General features: G+C 39.6%; 1 protein-coding gene across 2 annotated transcripts; it reads right to left on the bottom strand.

The window, feature by feature from the left end:
• Positions 1-1837: 1837 nt before the first annotated feature.
• On the bottom strand, positions 1838-13035 carry LOC146572005 (sialoadhesin-like). Of its 2 annotated transcripts, none has more exons than XM_085276033.1 (12): positions 12780-13035; positions 11175-11746; positions 10886-11087; positions 9635-9991; positions 9294-9515; positions 8667-9017; positions 8333-8566; positions 7889-8149; positions 7351-7611; positions 2353-2434; positions 2213-2273; positions 1838-2134 (listed from the first exon to the last, which is right to left on the bottom strand). In XM_085276033.1, the coding sequence occupies exons 3-12, from the start codon at positions 10971-10973 to the stop codon at positions 1991-1993; spliced, it is 2061 nt and encodes a 686-aa protein (XP_085132159.1). In that variant the 5' UTR covers positions 10974-11087; positions 11175-11746; positions 12780-13035; the 3' UTR covers positions 1838-1990. The 2 variants fall into 2 exon arrangements, with proteins under 2 accessions (XP_085132159.1, XP_085132158.1); XM_085276032.1 differs by having other exon boundaries at positions 8652-9017; positions 11175-11201.
• Between the last annotated feature and the right edge of the window lie 6072 nt (positions 13036-19107).

Below are 19107 nucleotides of genomic sequence, written 5' to 3'. Positions count from 1 at the left end.
TTGAGACACTTTGCCTGGTCTTTCTTGCAGCCACCTTTAGTAGCTGTTTCTTTGTGGGTCTCTCTGACTTCAGTTTTGTCTTCTGTAACTGAAAAGGATGCTCCTAGGTGTTAAGATCAGCTGGTGACTTTGCCATTGATGAATACTGAGAAACTCTCCTGTTGGTTTTGTAATATGCTTTGATTCATTATCTATTTGCAATCTGAAGGACCATCCAATTGGTTTTGCAGCATTTGGCTGAATCTGAGAAGAGAGTGTATACCTGTACTCAGAATTCAGTCTGCTGCTTATATCCACAGTCACATCATCAACACTGGCAGCCACACATACCATAATAATTCCTCCACCATGTTTGGTGAAGTTATTTTTTCTTATCCAAACATGGGTCTATTTTTGTCTATGAAGAAAGCTAGCTGTACAAATGCATTTAGTGTTGTCTTTATGATAAATCCCAACATGTGTGGATTTATTGTGAGACTCGTGTATCTCACTAATTAGTGATTGTGTCTTTTTGTAACCTGAAGTTCTGTCACTTTAATAATGTATGTTGTTTATGTTTCAAGGCATTTTTTGGTGCTTTGTGTTGGTGGTTTTGACAGCGTTCATTTGCACAGAACACAAAATATAGCAGTAAATTTAGAAATAAATGTAGCTAAATGATTTTAGTAATTTGTCTTCTACTGTATGGGACTATCATGACACAAAGAGTTCAGTTAAAGATGTACCTATGAACTCTCTCTTTGCCCTTTGACCCAGTTTGTGACAATACATAAGGGAGTTTTTACAGAGAATTTGTTGTGAATATTTCTGTTAATCACTATAATTTATATTTTTTTGTAAGGAATTTAATGTTATTTTTGTAATTTTCTTTCAAAACAAACACATTTCACCATTTTACCTAGATCCAGACAGTGTACTCTGTTTGGATCTGTTATATCAAATAGCCAGTCAGCATTAACATGACATAAGCTGACATTATACAATTTTATTGATGCAAAAAAAGTACCACGGAAAATTAAAGTCACATAGAAGTTGAGGTGTAGCAGAATAATGTTTTATAAACCATATATATCACTGTGAGACAGAGTAATGAAGTGCTATTGAAAAATCAGGTGTTATTTAATGATTTGTTAAAAAAGTTAATCGTTTTAAAAAGTCAATTTCTTTGTGCAGTTTGAAATAAATGTGATTATGATAATAATACATCAGGATATCAAACATCAGAAAACAGACTATGATAATCATGTTTGATCACATACGTGTATTTTTCTACAAGTGATGAGGAAAGAAAAAGAGCAGCAAAAGATTATTTTGGTTTGTGAAAATGAAACTAGCTCCAGTAGCCACCATGCTGGCTAAATTGTGATGCTCACTGAGTGAACAGACCAAACCTCCCATGATGCAGCTTCTTTCTGCTAATGGGAATTATGGCTTTGTTGACCACATCTTGTTGACTGCAGGGTGCAGTCTGGATGGATCCTCTTCATCAATGGCTTTTGGTTCATAGACACAAATTAGTTGATTCTGAGTATGTAGCATGAAATTATATTATGATGGTGAAAAAAAACAAGCTTAAAAACAAAAGAAGAACGCTAAAGCAGGCAATGCATTTCCCAGATATTCATTTGAATCTTCTAGCGAGGCTCATCGTATTATGTGAGGAGCTGCTCACCACAGGGCTGTACTTTTTAAATTTAATTTAACAGCGGTGTAACACAGTAAACTCAAAAAAGTGAAAGTAGGTGGTTTTTATATTAACAAGAGTCAAACTTGTAATTAAAAATATTATTTTATGTTTCTGCGGTGAGCGTAATTAAATCATGTACGATCTGCATGAAGTTCAACAACTTAAAGACATTTATTCTCGTTGAGATGATGTGATACAATCACATGTGTGTAGGAAGACTGATTAGTTGCCTGGACTCTTTCATTCAAATTATTATTATTATTATTATTATTATTATTATTATTATTAAATAGTTTTCAGTTTTTAAGTGTAACTTTCTGTTCCTCCAGGTGTCTGTGGGGCTGAACTGGTGTTGCTGTAGAGAGGATCTGCCTGGTTTTTAGAGAAGTGGATGCTGGCATACTGAAGATCATCCTGTTCCTGTGGCTCCTCCTGATCAGAGAGACACTGCATAGAAAAAAAGATCTTAGATTAGAATGGTGAATGATGATTTTTTTTTTACTGCATTTATATTTCTGGTTTCACCTGTTCTTTGTTGTCTGCTCTGCCTTCAGTCTTGGATGATTCCTTGGAATTCCTCTTTTTTCTGAGGAGTGAAATGATAATGAACAAAAGAACAACACAATGACTGAAAAGTAAAAGTTTAATGCAACAGATCTGCTCACCGAATCCAAAGGAAGACAGGGAGGAATGTGACGGACAGGAGAACAGCAGCAGTTACTCCAGCAGCTTTTATTTTCTTTGCTCCTGATCAAGATCAAAGTAAAGCACTAATAGTTAATTGAGTATTCCATAACGTTCGACCACATGTCAGTTTCGTCTTGATGCATTCTTTTTTTTTTTTTTTTTTTTTTTTTTTTTTGGCCTGTCCCGTTTGGCTCTTTTGCCCTCAGAATTGTTGTCTAAAGGCAAAGAAAGATGCCCAACGGATTTACTTTACCAAACTGACCATCCCAGCCTTGCCGTAATGGTCCATTTGATTCACCTTTTATTGTTTATTTTATTTTCACTTACTGAATACGGGACAGACTTGACTGGGGGAAAGAAGGGGAGAAAGAAAGAGGGAAAGAGAAACAGCTGAGAAGAGGGACGGGGGAGAAGGGCAAAAAACATAAACCAACAGAACGGGCAGAGAAAAAAAAATGCATATATCAATCACCTGGGTCACCTGCTGAGAAAGAAAAAAGAAAGCAAGCAGAAGAGAACAAGAGTAATAGAATAAACAACATCACAATGATATATGGGAATATGACAGTAAATACTAAATATTAAACATTATTGTGCAGCACATAAGATCAACAGAACACAGTGTGCTTTGAGGTAGGAGCCAAAAAGGGTGTAGTTTGTGGGTGTGATCACCCGTGTGTACACCTGTGAGCATGGACGCGCTTGTTTTTTGTTTTTTAAAAGGTTCCTTCATGTAATAATCTGCTAGAGGGTGTGGGGGGGCCACAGCCCCGTCCTCCAGGGCATGAAGCAGGTGTGGAGGAGATCAAAACTCCAGACATCCAGAGGCCCCCAGAACACAAGAGACCAAGGAAGACCAACAGAGGGGCAGCTGCGCCACTGTCCCGGAAAGAGCTGAGGAGAGTCCCAGATGAGGGCTCACTCAGCAGCCGCGGAGCAGAAGCCAGGGGGAGTTGCAGTGACGCGCCCGTGAGCTCCGCCGGCAGCCAGCCGCGCCTGAGTGACCGAGCCCCAGGCCGAGAGGCCGGGGGCACCCCACCTCCGAAGGTCTTGATGCATTCTTAATCACCCAGGAAAGTAAATCTCCAAAAGTTGATTCTGTTAATCTGGACGTAGCGTTTTGTGGGAGAAATGTTTCGTCATCCAGGTGACTTCTTCAGTCTCAGCTGACTGCAGGTTTCCCCAATCTTATAAACAGTACATTTGCATAATGACTGAAACCAGCCCACTGAAGGAACAATGGGCTGGGAGGTCAGTTCCTTAATCTTAATTATGTAAATTAAGATTTGCAGCTCTGTACACCACATCCAGAACACCCTGGATTGTGTTGAGAAGGTGAGAGATGTCATTAATCGGAATCGGAAGGTTGCCGGTTCGAGCCCCGGCTTGGACAGTCTCGGTCGTTGTGTCCTTGGGCAAGACACTTCACCCGTTGCCTACTGGTGGTGGTCAGAGGGCCCGGTGGCGCCAGTGTCCGGCAGCCTCGCCTCTGTCAGTGCGCCCCAGGGTGGCTGTGGCTACATTGTAGCTTGCCATCACCAGTGTGTGAATGTGTGTGTGAATGGGTGGATGACAGGTTGTGTAAAGCGCTTTGGGGTCCTTAGGGACTAGAAAAGCGCTATACAAATACAGGCCATTTACCATTATGAGGCAGATGAAACCATGGTTTCTGACACATTTGGGCCTGTTGCTAACTACCTTACTGATACTGCCAGGAATCTTGGAGTTTTCATGGATAGTTCCTTCAAACTTGACAAACAGGTCTCTACTGTGGTAAAAACTAGCTTTCATCAACTACGCCTAATCTCTAAGGCTAAACCCTACATACCACACAAAGATATGGAGAAACTCATTCATGCTTTCATTATGTCAAGACTGGACTATTGTAACTCACTTTACTTGGGTCTACAATCTTCTCTTCTGCAGCGTCTGCAGCTGGTCCAGAATGCCGCAGCACGTCTCTTGACCGGCACTAGAAAGTTTGACTCTATCACCCCTGTTCTGAAAAATTTACACTGGCTTCCTATCAAATATCGAATTGATTTTAAAACTCTATTGTTTACTTATAAAATTTTGAACAATATGGCACCTGACTACTTAGCTGATCTCCTCTGTCTGTACAGCCCTCAGAGAGCACTAAGATCATCGGGCCAACTGCTCTTGGTGCAACCTAGGTCTCGGCTGAAGACCAGAGGAGACCGTGCCTTTGCCGTTGCTGCACCCAGGCTATGGAATACTCTCCCTCTTCATATTCGCGCGTCAGATTCCATTCAGTCTTTTAAATCACGTTTAAAAAGGTATTTGTTTGATCTGGCATTTAAGGCGAATTAGGGTAATTTACATCTGGCTCTGTATTTAGATTATGTAATTATCTTATATTTTATATATTTGTAATTTATATTTTATTGTGATTTTATTTGTACTGCGATTTTAATGGAAAGCACTTTGGTGTACTTCGGTCTTAAAAATGTGCTATATAAATAAATTTTGATTTTGATTGATTGATGGTCTCTTACGACATTACATCTCTCTTCACTTGCATCCCAGTCCCGGAAGCGTTGGAGGTAGTCTGTAAGAGATTACAGGATGACACCAACCTCAGCAACAGGACCCCTCTCAGCATCGACCAAGTGTGTTTGCTTTTGGAACTGTGTTTTCATGTGTGTCTTCAAGGGTCAGTTCTACAGGCAGAAACATGGGTGTACCATGGGCTCACCAGTTTCACCCATCGTGGTCAATTTGTACATGGAAGAAATGGAAAAGAGGGCTTTGCTATCCTACCCTGGAACACCACCAGGGTAGGATAGCAGATATGTGGATGGTTCAGATATGTGGATGACACCTGGGTGAAAATCAAATCTCAGGACGTACCACATTTCACGGATCACATTAACTCGGTGGACCGACACATCAAATTCACCAGGGAGGATATGAAAAGTGGCAGGTTAGCCTTCTTAGACTGTGAGATTTACATCAGTAATGGGGGACATCTAAAAGCTGACGTGTACCGTAAACCTACGCATACGGATCAGTATTTAAGGTTTGACTCTCATCATCCACTGGAGCACAAACTGAGTGTCATCAGGATGCTACAACACAGAGTGAACACCATCCCCACTAACACAGTGGCCAGCGAGGCAGAAGAACAGCACATCAAGAAGGACCTGAGTAAATCTGGTTATCCCAGCTGGACTTTTGTCAAAGCTGGGAAGGCACCTAAAAAAGCTCCAGCTGATCCAGGAGAGAAGGACAACCGCTGCCCAAGCGAAAACCTGTAGTGATCCCGTATGTGTCAGGAGTATCGGAACAGTTGAGACGCATATTGTCTAAACACCGGGTCTCTGTGGCTTTTAAATCCCAAAACACGCTGTGCCAAAAAGAATTGGTCCACCCCAAGGATCGGGTCACAAACAGATTAACATAGTGTACGCTGTTAATTTTAAGTGCCAGGAGGATTGCCAGGATTTATACATCGGGGAACCCAAACAACCTCTGGCGAACACAGAAGAGCTACCTCGTCAGGCCAGGACTCTGCAGTCTATTTACACCTACAGGCCAGTGGACACTCTTTCAAGGATGAGGATGTACACATCCTGGACAGGAAGAACGCTGGTTTGAGTGCGGAGTCAAGGAGGCCATTTACATGAAAAGGGAAAGACCATCTCTGAATTGAGGAGGGGGCCTAAGGGTTCATCTGTCAGCATCTTACACTGCTGTGATTGCAGCCATTCCCCAACTCTCTGTGAATGGTACTCATGGCCATTGATCAGTGGGCTTTGATCAGTAGGTTTTGGTCAGTGGTTGTTGATGAATGGTCATGAGAATTTGCATAATTATGATTAAGGAACTGACCTCCCAGCCCATTGTTCCTTCAGTGGGCTGGTTTCAGTCATTATGCAAATGTACTGTTTATAAGATTGAAACCTGCAGTCAGCTGAGACTGAAGAAGTCACTTGGATGAGTGACGAAACGTTTCTCCCACAAAACGCTACGTCCAGATGAACAGAATCAACTTTTAGAGGTCTCATTTCAGTTGTCTCAATGCACTTTATACTGTAAAGTAAAAACCCTACAATAAACATTCATTCTTTACAGTGGCAGCAGTTGGCTATTGTCTCTGGAAACGGGGTTAACTGGGCGCGCCCCTTATTCCACTGAAAACTGTAGCACATCTTAATTTCATAGCCTCGTCTGCATTCGATTAAAAATCACTTCAAGCTGAGTGGCCTGCAGCTTTATCTGGCTGGGTGCACATGGGCATTATGGATAAATCCCTGGTTTTTAACAGGAGGTTAAAATGTCACTGGCTCTGCTTTCAGTATTCTGAGATCAGTTACAATCTGCTTTTTGCATGGAAACAGGACTAGCATTAGCAATAAACATGGTTCTTGTCATCGTGATAGATAAGTTACAATGTTGATTCTTAGGACTCTTTAGCACATGAATAAGGAAAGCCTTGACAGCAGACAGTGGGACTCCTGCCATATTCTGTTTAACCACACAGGCAAGTTGAACAGTTACAGGTGCAGCTGGTATTTTCTTTTTAATATATTTAAATTATCTTTGTAAATCAAGTTGCAGGCCTGGTTTTCTGAACTCATTAATGATTATTTTGAGATATTTGGCCCTCACAGGACAGGCACCATACAAACATATGCTTTTAAAGATGATGATGGATTAGTGTAGATTCAAAAGAGCAAAGTTTTTAAAATCAGCTCTGGTTTAATTATCTGTAGCAACACTATGAGTCCATACAACACTGAAGGGGAAACGTCTTGGCAAAATAAATACTTGCACATGTGTACATTTAGGTAGTAATACAGTTCTATCTGTGCTGAGGTATTTTGACAGTGATCTGTTATTATAAATTCTAGTGCCATCCAATAATTAGCCATAGTGCATGAATGTAGATTGTGCCTGACTTTTTGACTGCACTCCTTTCTGAGTGTATCCAGTATGTAAATATAAATGATTACCTGGCACAATGGTCTGCTGTAAGGTGGAGTTATGACGTCCCAGCTTGTTCTGTGCTTCACAGTAATAACGCCCACTGTGTTCAGGTCTGAACTTGGTGACGGTGAAGTTCGGTCCAAATGCTTTTGGTAAATTTTCATCCTCCTTGTACCAGGTGTAGTTAGCTGCTGGGTTAGCATCACTGCTACAGGTCAGAGTGACTGAACTGCCCTCCACTATCTCAGCAGAGGGACTCACTGACACAGAGGGAAGCTTTGGAGCATCTGGAGGAGAAATAAGGACAATGACAACATGGTTGGTTATAAATATACTCAAGTCTTTGCAGGTTTCTCACAACACTACAAAAATTATAAAAGGTAACATTCAGAAACCTTACTTATTTCCTTGTCAAACTTCCTTATATTGTAATAAACAGACATGATTGTGCAGTAAATCTGTTTTCACTCTTCATGATGATGAATTAAGTCTTATCTCTAAAGTTGATGTTAACTGTTCAACTGAGAACAAAGAATTTAAAGCTTATAAATGTATTTTACTCACATTTCACATCAATAGTCCTGCTTTCAGATCTCTTTTCTCCCAGGTCATTATCAGCTGTACAGTAATACTTTCCAGAGTCAGAGGGCAGGATGGAGCTGAAAACATGTTGGTTTTGGTAACTGAGAGGGTTGATGACATCCTCCTTGTACCAGGTGTAGTTAGCTGCTGGGTTAGCATCACTGCTACAGGTCAGAGTGACTGAACTGCCCTCCACTATCTCAGCAGAGGGACTCACTGACACAGAGGGAAGCTTTGGAGCATCTGGAGGAGGAAACATAAGAATCACAACAAAACCAAATTTTAGAAATTTATATTCTAAAAAGAAAACATTGTAAACCTCCTAAAAGAAAGGCCTCTGACTAAAACTAACATACAGACACATTCACGTAAATAAAGAAAAATTAAATATAATTCTCTTAATGAAACAAAAAGTAGTGAACTCACACACTGTTGGAGAAGGGAATTGCTCATATCCTTTCACAGCACAGTAAAGACTGTCTGCAGAATCAAATGTGTTGAGGTGTAAATATTGTTCGTCTGATGAAAGTTTGTGTCCATTCCTGTACCAGATGTAGGAAGATTGATCAGGTAGCTGACAGTTGTTGTGACATGTCAGCTCTGTCCAGTTAGAATAAGAGTTTACTGTTGATCTCCTCACATGTACCTGGAGCTGTGGACCTGGGAGCAAACAACAGATATTATATTAAAACAACTCAACATACAGACAGCTGCAAAGCTTATAAATGTTTAAAGTTACTTCCACTGAAAATTATTTTACCTGTGACAGTCAAAGTGACTCCAGGTACACCAGAATATTTCACTCCTGGATCGTTTGTTATGAATCTGAACTTGTACTCAGCTGAGTCGCTCTCTCTCAGGTCTGTGATTCTCAGAGTGCAGTCGTTGTCTTCACACTGATACTGAACACGATCTCTGTACTCTGACTCTGTTTTCAGGTCCACAGGTTCATTATTTTCATCTCTGATGGACCAGAATTTTTTGACAACTTCTGTATTTCTTCCATTTATAGTCGATGGATATCTGAAGGTGCAGCGTATTTCTGCTGTTGATCCTTTTAGAGCACAGACCTGAGTAGAAGAGTAACTCACATCCCAGACATCCTTCACCACTGTGAGACAGAGAGAGTTGGATATTAGTCAGAGTCACAACATCCGAGGACAGAAATGAAAACGATGTGATAAGGCCTCAGCATAAGTCCATGAGAAAGTCTTCTCCCTTCAGTGACCTCAGTGTAGGATAACTATTTATGAGCTCCGACTACACAGGTTGTGTGATCAACAGAAAATACAAACCAGTGGTGTTACCCTTATGAAAACCTATAAAATCTACAGCTCATTTGCCACACGGCTCCACAACATGGCATTATGTTAAAGCATAAACTCACCCACTGAAGGAGAGTGGAAGTTCTCATATCCTCTGACAGCACAGGAAATCCTGTTTGTAGGATCCAGGTAGTTTAGATGAAGATTAGATGTTTGTCCTGTGATGATCCGTTCATTCTTGTACCAGATGTAGGAGAGATTATCAGGACAACTGCTCTCACACTTCAGATCTGCTGACTTAGAAACACCTCTGACAGCTGATCTGCTCACCTGCACCTGCAGATCTGCCCATTAGTAAATAAAGAACATTAAGCTCAGCTGACAACATTCAGATAAAACACACAAACACACTCACAGCAAACACTTGGATTTAAAATAGTAAACGAGTGGATGAACATGTTACCTGTGACTGTCAAAGTGACTCCAGGTACACCAGAATATTTCCCTCCTGGATCGTTTGTTATGAATCTGAACTTGTACTCAGCTGAGTCGCTCTCTCTCAGGTCTGAGATTCTCAGAGTGCAGTCGTTGTTTTTACACTGACACTCAACACGATCTCTGTACTCTGACTCTGTTTTCAGATCCACAGGTTCATTATTTTCGTCTCTGATGAACCAGAATTTTTTGACAACTCTTGTATTTCTTCCATTTATAGTCCATGGGTATCTGAAGGTGCAGCGTAGCTCCACTGTGGATCCTTTTACAGCACAGATCTGAGTAGAAGTGTAAGTCACTCCCCAGACATCCTGACCCAGAACGACTGTAACACAGAGCTTGTTAGAAAAAAATCAGAAAACAGACTTAGACTTATTTATATTCACTTTTATAGACCCAAATTCAATTTAGACATTTTTTTATAGAAAACAAGATACTATACAACATACACCATACTGTGCTGTGAACTACTTTAAAATCAGACTGGAACCCATCAAGAATCTCATATATCCCTGCAGAATGTTTAAGTTGACAAAGACCCACCACCTCCAAAATCTTTGAAATAAAGGTTTTAGATGAGCGTTTAAAGGTCAAAACCGGAGAGTACTGAGCTGTCATGATGTTTTTGGGGGGGTTGTTCTGTTTTGTTTTTGTTATTTTTGTTGTTGATTAAAATAAGAAAGTGCTGCACCAGAAAGATTATTGCTTTTTATGATAGACTGAATGTTGGATCCAATAATGTCCCAAATATCCGTGATTAAGTGAGATGGGACAATAGTGGGATTATTGCAATTATAATTAAAAATTATAATATAAACATTCAGCTCCTTTTCTAAAAGATTTTGCTTTATTAAAATTATATCAGAGGAGACACTTCTTTGATATAATTTCCACCAGTAAATATTGAAGTTGAAATAGTAATATAATCCAAGATAACTTCTGTGTGTATGTGTGAATGTATGGACTCAGAGAGAGAGAGATAGAATGTGTGTGTCTATACAAATAATAAGATTGTGCTAATCACTTTTCCATGATTGGTGCACATTTTAAGCTTGCAGTTTATCACCCTACATCAAGTGTACCACACTGCTACAAAGATAATATATAAAACTGTCTGTTTTAAGAACAAAATGCAGTAGAGAAACATTGTGGTTTTATAAATATTTTTCCTGTATCACTTCTGTTTGATGTTAGAATAAATACTGTAAAGTAGACTTGCCTGTTAAGCTGAGAAGGACAAGAAGTCCACAGGTTGCAGCAATTAAACTTACAGCTGTTCCTCTCATCTCTCCAAGTCCATAAAACATAACTGCTGGTTGATAATGTGTATTTGAAGTAAATGAGTCCCAGCAACACCTTTAAATACAATCCACAATGGAGCTGTCTTCAAAGAGCTGTCAAACGTGGCTTTTTCCTGAGGTCTGTAAGTAAAAGCAGAAACTGTTAAAATACACCTGACTGTACCCTCTGTATATGTGATTAATCTGAAAGAGCTTAAAGTTCAGTACCGTGTTTAAGAAGAAGCAAAGTCAAGTCTGAGGAGCAAAATAAGGAACATGTTTACAATCCTGCTCTAACTCTCTCATGAGGAATGGAGAGATGAACCGGTTTTTAAGTAATGTAGTTAAGTCTTTGTTTGATGAGTCAGCCAGGAATCCAGTGGGAACCAGGCCTTGAATGGCCTCGCCCTTCAGAGGATCTCATAGCTCCAGGATAAACCTACTCACTCACACACACAGTGACCAGGTAAGGGGAGAGTAAGGCAGATATAGAAAGAGGAATGCATTGAGTGTCACTTAAATATCATGGTGCCCATTGTGGCAGACGTGTTTGCGACGTGCCCAAAACACCAACTGTATTTATTGTCTATTCGAGTGCTAATGAGTGTGGCCAATATTCAGTGCCTGTACTCAAGGGTCACGTACAGCAGAGAAACACTTTGGGATATCAGAAAAGTTCACCATGAGCTCAGTCCAGACCTTTTGAACTGCAGCTTTCTTCTGTGTTGCGATCCTACCAAATCCAGCCGGCAGGCCACAACACCCCTGGACTCAAGTACTCAGAGTGGCTGTCCACCACACTGTAAAACAAATTGTAATATAAAAGTATTTACTGTGTATTTTACAGTTTTGTACTGTTCTTCTAGAATATCATTAAATTTACATAAATCGACTGTGATTTGAAAGATTGAACTGTTAAATTCAAATGTAAAGCTATGGAAAAATATATAAAATGATTCTTATAAACTTTTTTTGCATCAAATAATAATAATTATTATTGTTATTTAGGGTGATCGTGGCTCAAGAGTTGGCAGTTCGCCTTGTAATCAGAAGGTTGCCGATTCGAGCCCCGGCTCGGACACTCTCAGTCGTTGTGTCCTTGGGCAAGACACTTCACCTACCACCTACTGGTGAAGGCCAGAGGGGAATTATAAAGTGGAATTGTAAAGCGCTTTGAGGGTCTCAAAGAGCGCTATATGAGTGCAATCCATTATTATTTAAACCAACTGTTAACTGTAGATTTCTGTACATTTAAGTATTAACTCAGCAGCCAAACAGTCTGTCCTCAGCAAAGATGGGCAGTAACGAAATCCGATTACTTTTTTCAAGTAACGAGTAAAGTAAAGGATTACTATTGCAAAAACGGTAGATGACCGTTACTTTCCCATAGGAACGCTGCGTTACTGCGTTACTAAAACCGTGATTTTTTTTGCGAGAATGTCTCATGACAGTGATGTAAGTGTAGCAGATGTGAAATGGTCGACTGCGTTGTGACAACAGACACGGACTGGCTGGAAACAGGGTTTATTCCAGTGTGGAGTCCGTACAGCTCTGCTTGCATCATATAAAAGAAAATACAACTTATCAAAATAATAATTTTCACAACCGCCACTTCAAAATCAAATATTACAGTGGGGTAAAACAGAGACAATTTTGGAATCACTAACAATAACGTATAACATTCAAATTCCCATTAAAATAGGTCAATTGCATAATACATATTCAAACAACTTTTTAACTCTTCCCAACATGGCTGAAGATACTGCTCAGAGCACAGCCTCGGGACATGAGCTCATTATACACATAAAACAAAAACTACACATTTACACATACCTATAAAACAGAGTGCAGCAGCAAAATCAGTGTCACACAGCGGCAGCAGGCTTCTCCTCACCCTGTTTAACACAAGTCAGTTCCACACAAACGGATGATACAACAGATAAAGCGCAGTTCCAAATATCATTTTTCTCACTCAAAGCGATTGAAAACACTTTGAGAGCTTTTAACCCTAGGAGCCAATACTTAACAAAGACAAATACACCGAATTTTTATGGATAATTTAGTACAGGGAGAAGAGCTACAGAAAGCGTGCCTCACCAGTGTGGAGTCCGTACAGCTCTGTACGGTGGCTGGGAAGTGCAAAGCGCAACAAATTAAAAAACGGCCACAAATTAAAAATCCACAACAAATAAAAAAACGGCAACAAATTAAAAATCCACAACAAATTAAAAAACCGCAACAAATTAAAAAACGGCAACAAATTAAAAAACCACAACAAATTAAAAAAACGCAACAAATTAAAAATCCACAACAAATTAAAAAACCGCAACAAATTAAAAAACCGCAACAAATTAAAAATCCACAACAAATTAAAAAACCGCAACAAATTAAAAATCCACAACAAATTAAAAATCCACAACAAATTAAAAAACCGCAACAAATTAAAAAACCACAACAAATTAAAAATCCACAACAAATTAAAAAACCGCAACAAATTAAAAATCCACAACAAATTAAAAAACCGCAACAAATTAAAAAACCGCAACAAATTAAAAATCCGCAACAAATTAAAAATCCACAACAAATTAAAAAACCGCAACAAATTAAAAAACCTCAACAAATTAAAAATCCACAACAAATTAAAAAACCGCAACAAATTAAAAATCCACAACAAATTAAAAAACCGCAACAAATTAAAAATCCACAACAAATTAAAAAACCGCAACAAATTAAAAAACCGCAACAAATTAAAAATCCACAACAAATTAAAAAACCGCAACAAATTAAAAATCCTTGACGGAAAGGGATTGTCTGAAATACCGGAAGTGGAGAGTGATGTCACGAGAGGGGGCGTGGCCAGGATTTTTGGTTGAGGCGCCATGTTTCTGGGCCGAACAAAGCGCTAGCGAAAGAGGAGCGAAAGTACACGGATAACACCAGCTATGGTTCGTACTTGCTGTGCAGTCGGTTGTAAAGTTAGATCGCACGACCGGCAAGGGAATAAGGTTGAAAATGGTTTATCTTTTCATTCTTTCCCCACCTGGAAGCAACATGAGGCAGCTCATGTATCGGATGTTACCAAAAGAAGGCGTCTAGTCTGGATAGCAGCTGTGAGACCAGCTGATATCCAGTTCTCTTCCTTCTCCAAATATCTGTTGGTGTGCTCCAGACATTTTCATTCCGGTAAGTTATAGATATGTTCATATCACTCTTTATCGGTCTTTTAAGTCTGACATCACTAGCCATGTCTTGGCTCAAACTCCCAAGAGCACCTGCAGGTCCATAAATCACACGATCACTGTGGCATCACTGAGTGTTGAAAAACTATCTAAAGTCTTTCATCTGTAATAAAATGATCAGCGTTCTGCTCTACCATGTGTAACAATTGAGTTTATCATCCAGGCATCCATGAAAACGAAATTAGCAGGAAGTTAGCTCGCTAGATTCCATCTAAATACAATATAGCATGTCCTAACTGAGGGATTTTGGAAACAAAGTCAAACGTACAGCTCTGCTATCACTTCCAACATAAATGAAGACAGAAAACTAAACAGCAGTGACGTTTGTAGGGTACTGAAGTTTGGCTAGCTGGTGTAAAACGATGTGCTACGTGACCGTTAGCGACACAGCTATGTTAGCATAATATAAACACTAACTTTTTCCACTTGATAAAAGTTATCGTGAGGATTCTCGGTGGTCAGGAACAACGGTGCTTCGTGTCCATCCCGTGTAGATGTTAGTGAAACTGTTGGGAAGACAACATGAACATTTTATTTATACTGTATAATCTGCAGATTCTGACAGAAATCTGCATATCCTTTGAAGCACCGCTCCTCTCTAAAATTGCAATAAGGATAATTATTAGGCCATATGTAAATAACAAAATAACTTAAAGCAAAGTCTGAAACAAGTCTTTATATTTAAGGGCCATCAGTCAAACAATACTGTTTGGTCTGGGTCTAAACAGAGCGTGTTGTGTGTGACATCTGCTTTTGCATATGTGGGCCACTTTGAGGGTTCACAAAGGAGCACGTTTGCTGTCACATTTTATTTGTAGTGTGAACAAGCAGACAAAAAAATCGGAATTGAGCATTAAGACCTGCAGTGTGAACGTAGCCATAGTGAGTTCAGTGCATTGATGTGACATTGTCCTGAAGGATTTAGTTATTCTCAGTGGTTAAAGAAATTGCAATTATTTATTTATATTTATTAGAAATAATCCTAATTACATATCTTGCTTCCGTGTTTGTCCTTTGTCACAAAAATACATTTTTTACTATAATACATTGATTAATGACCTGCAGAATCTCCTTATCATATTACGTGTCCATAATTGTCACCTAAAGTCAAACTTTATGCTTTCTCCATAAAGTGATTACATACTTTAGTTTCATTTTCTGAAGTCAGGTTTCTGAAAGAGAACAGGCAGATTTGGAATATAACATGCAGCGTTCTATAGATGGATACATAAAAAAAATGGAAAATTACATGTATGTGCTAACTTTCTAAACACTTTGTTACATTTATGATAAATGGATTTGAAAGTAGATAAAACACATTTATGTTGGCCTTAGCTCATTAGAGTCTATGTCTTTAAATTAACTAGTAACTTGTATGTTTCAGGTACTGCACTCTCAAAGACTGAATGAACCAGCATTGCAGCCATGGGTCATTGTGAGCATCACAGGGAAGGTTGAAGCCGCCCACTGCACCTGTATGGCCGGAGTCGTGGAGACCTGCAGCCATGTCGCTGTTCTTCTTTTTAAAGTAGAAGCAACAATGCGGATCTGTGGCACAAGGGCTGTTACAGATGAACCTGCATACTGGGTTTTGCTGGGTAATATGACCAAGATACAGCCAGAGGTTGGCCATAAGATAGACTTCTCCTCTTCAGCTGCCCAAAAACGGCTCTGGATCAAAACATAAACAGACCATCCGTATTGAAAGGTATAAGGAGCCGTCCTCAAAAAAGAAAAATCCCACCTGCTACTGTGGAGGAGTTGTCACTGCTATTGGATACTTTGCTGGAGCACAGTAAAGCTGTGGGTTGTGGGAATGACCCATAATGTTTTATATAAGGGTCTAGATTTATGCCTGAAGTGCACTGCCATGTAAATAATTTGCATTTACTGAATATGTACTGACTGAGTACCACTGTTCAAAAGTTCAATAAAGAAACAAACTAATTTTTGCCTCTTTTTTATTATAGAACATCACATCAGTTACAATGTAGAATCCATGTCATTTATAGTTTATAAAAGACAAAATGTTTACACAAAATCATGACAGCATTTACACGATATCACCCACTACTAACACTACTTAATTTACTATCAATTACTTCAATTTATCTTCTGAAAAGTTACCGCTATTTATACAGCACAAGACTTAAGAATATTTAACAGGAGCAAGTTTCATTTTCCCCTGGTTTTACTACCACACTGTTCATCAAAACGGCAGCAAACCTTCACCATCTTATCCAGAAGGGTCACCTCTTCACCCTCACATGGAAGAAGTAATCTGATTGGCATGGTGGTATGTTTGAAGCAGGTCCCTTGTGTAGCGCTGGAACCCAGTCACGATGTTTCATCCATTTCATTGGCTGGTCTGCTGCAATAATGCCAAATAATTAGCAAGTCTATAAATAGCACGTAGTTCTGCAAAATCACTCATTAGGATGTTTTTTTTTTCTAATTTGCTATGACCTCAGAGTGCATCGAAAAGAAAACTAATAGGCTATCTGGTCTTTAAGTGATGGCGTGACAAATCCTGCTTCCAGGCCTGAAGTAGTCTGCGTTTAATATGGGTTTTGTGTTGTTAACATGTTTAATGTTTTGTATTGTCTTCTATTTAATCTCAAAAAACTCCTAAAAACAGTAAGTGATCACTGTTGGCCTCCCACTGCTTCTATCACCACTAATCATTTGAAAGCTCAGTTTTTAAAACCTTACGATGTAGCTACAGCCCAGCCCATGCAGCAGTATATGAATGACTAATCCTATTCATCCTTGTGGATGGATTATCTCAGTTGTTCTCCTGGCTGAAGTTTGGTCCGTTTACAGCATCCTGCCACCAGCATTTGTTCCTGACCACCGAGAATCCTCACGATAACTTTTATCAAGTGGAAAAAGTTAGTGTTTATATTATGCTAACATAGCTGTGTCGCTAACGGTCACGTAGCACATCGTTTTACACCAGCTAGCCAAACTTCAGTACCCTACAAACGTCACTGCTGTTTAGTTTTCTGTCTTCATTTATGTTGGAAGTGATAGCAGAGCTGTACGTTTGACTTTGTTTCCAAAATCCCTCAGTTAGGACATGCTATATTGTATTTAGATGGAATCTAGCGAGCTAACTTCCTGCTAATTTCGTTTTCATGGATGCCTGGATGATAAACTCAATTGTTACACATGGTAGAGCAGAACGCTGATCATTTTATTACAGATGAAAGACTTTAGATAGTTTTTCAACACTCAGTGATGCCACAGTGATCGTGTGATTTATGGACCTGCAGGTGCTCTTGGGAGTTTGAGCCAAGACATGGCTAGTGATGTCAGACTTAAAAGACCGATAAAGAGTGATATGAACATATCTATAACTTACCGGAATGAAAATGTCTGGAGCACACCAACAGATATTTGGAGAAGGAAGAGAACTGGATATCAGCTGGTCTCACAGCTGCTATCCAGACTAGACGCCTTCTTTTGGTAACATCCGATACATGAGCTGCCTCATGTTGCTTCCAGGTGGGGAAAGAATGAAAAGATAAACCATTTTCAACCTTATTCCCTTGCCGGTCGTGCGATCTAACTTTACAACCGACTGCACAGCAAGTACGAACCATAGCTGGTGTTATCCGTGTACTTTCGCTCCTCTTTCGCTAGCGCTTTGTTCGGCCCAGAAACATGGCGCCTCAACCAAAAATCCTGGCCACGCCCCCTCTCGTGACATCACTCTCCACTTCCGGTATTTCAGACAATCCCTTTCCGTCAAGGATTTTTAATTTGTTGCGGTTTTTTAATTTGTTGTGGATTTTTAATTTGTTGCGGTTTTTTAATTTGTTGCGGTTTTTTAATTTGTTGTGGATTTTTAATTTGTTGCGGTTTTTTAATTTGTTGTGGATTTTTAATTTGTTGCGGTTTTTTAATTTGTTGTGGATTTTTAATTTGTGGCGGTTTTTTAATTTGTTGTGGATTTTTAATTTGTTGCGGTTTTTTAATTTGTTGTGGATTTTTAATTTGTGGCGGTTTTTTAATTTGTTGTGGATTTTTAATTTGTTGCGGTTTTTTAATTTGTTGCGGATTTTTAATTTGTTGTGGTTTTTTAATTTGTTGCGGTTTTTTAATTTGTTGTGGATTTTTAATTTGTTGTGGATTTTTAATTTGTTGCGGTTTTTTAATTTGTTGTGGATTTTTAATTTGTTGCGGTTTTTTAATTTGTATTGGATTTTTAATTTGTTGCCGTTTTTTAATTTGTTGCCGTTTTTTAATTTGTTGTGGATTTTTAATTTGTTGCCGTTTTTTAATTTGTTGCGCTTTGCACTTCCCAGCCACCGTACTTTGGCACAACACCTGTTCTCACTCGATGGGAGTTCACTCTTGCTTATGACACATCACTACAAGAGAGGCGAGCTACATGTTAAACTGAAGGCTAGAGCCACATGACCACCGCTGCCTAATGTTGTGCTCTGATTTTTACGGAAATACGGCAAGTACGCCACACTCAGGCATTCAGCTACAGACACATTCGGGGCATCACGGAGACCGCACATCTGCCTTGGAGGTGTATGCGTTTACGTCAACAACAGATGGTGTGTGGACACTAAGGCGGTGGAGAAACACAGTTGTGCGGACTTCGGAGTGCAGACCATTTTATTTACCAAGGCAGTTCAACGCTGTGTTTCTGTTGGCTGTCTACATACCGCCGCGGTCCAAACGGACCACAGCGCGTGAACTACTGCACGACGTCGTCAGCAAACACGAGACCGCCCACCTAGATGCCGTGTATGTTGTTGCCGCGGATTTGAATCACTGCAACCTCAGGACTGTGCTTCCAAAGATCCATCAACACGTGAGCTTTCCGACAAGGAATAACAACATCCTGGACCACGTCTACTGCAGAGTAAGGGGCGCATACAAGGCAGTGTCCCGCCCCCATTTTG

The sequence above is a fragment of the Mchenga conophoros genome, linkage group LG6 (assembly GCF_057382185.1).
Source record: "Mchenga conophoros isolate Kocher_MC1m ecotype Shallow Benthic linkage group LG6, M_conophoros_male_GT1.1, whole genome shotgun sequence".
Classification (NCBI taxonomy): Eukaryota; Metazoa; Chordata; class Actinopteri; order Cichliformes; family Cichlidae; genus Mchenga; species Mchenga conophoros.
The sequence above is the reverse complement of the archived record's forward strand: the minus strand, read 5'-3'. Positions and strand labels throughout refer to the sequence as shown.

Bases quoted from the DNA above. Each gene is read 5' to 3' on its own strand.
- LOC146572005 (XM_085276032.1), bottom strand. From the start codon at position 10,973: ATGTTTTATGGACTTGGAGAGATGAGAGGAACAGCTGTAAGTTTAATT. The intron at 2,435-7,350 runs GTAATCATTTAT...GATCTTGATCAG, and splicing joins ACAGCAGACCATTGTGCCAG to GAGCAAAGAAAATAAAAGCT. The intron at 2,135-2,212 runs GTGAAACCAGAA...TTTTCTATGCAG, and splicing joins GAGCAGACAACAAAGAACAG to TGTCTCTCTGATCAGGAGGA.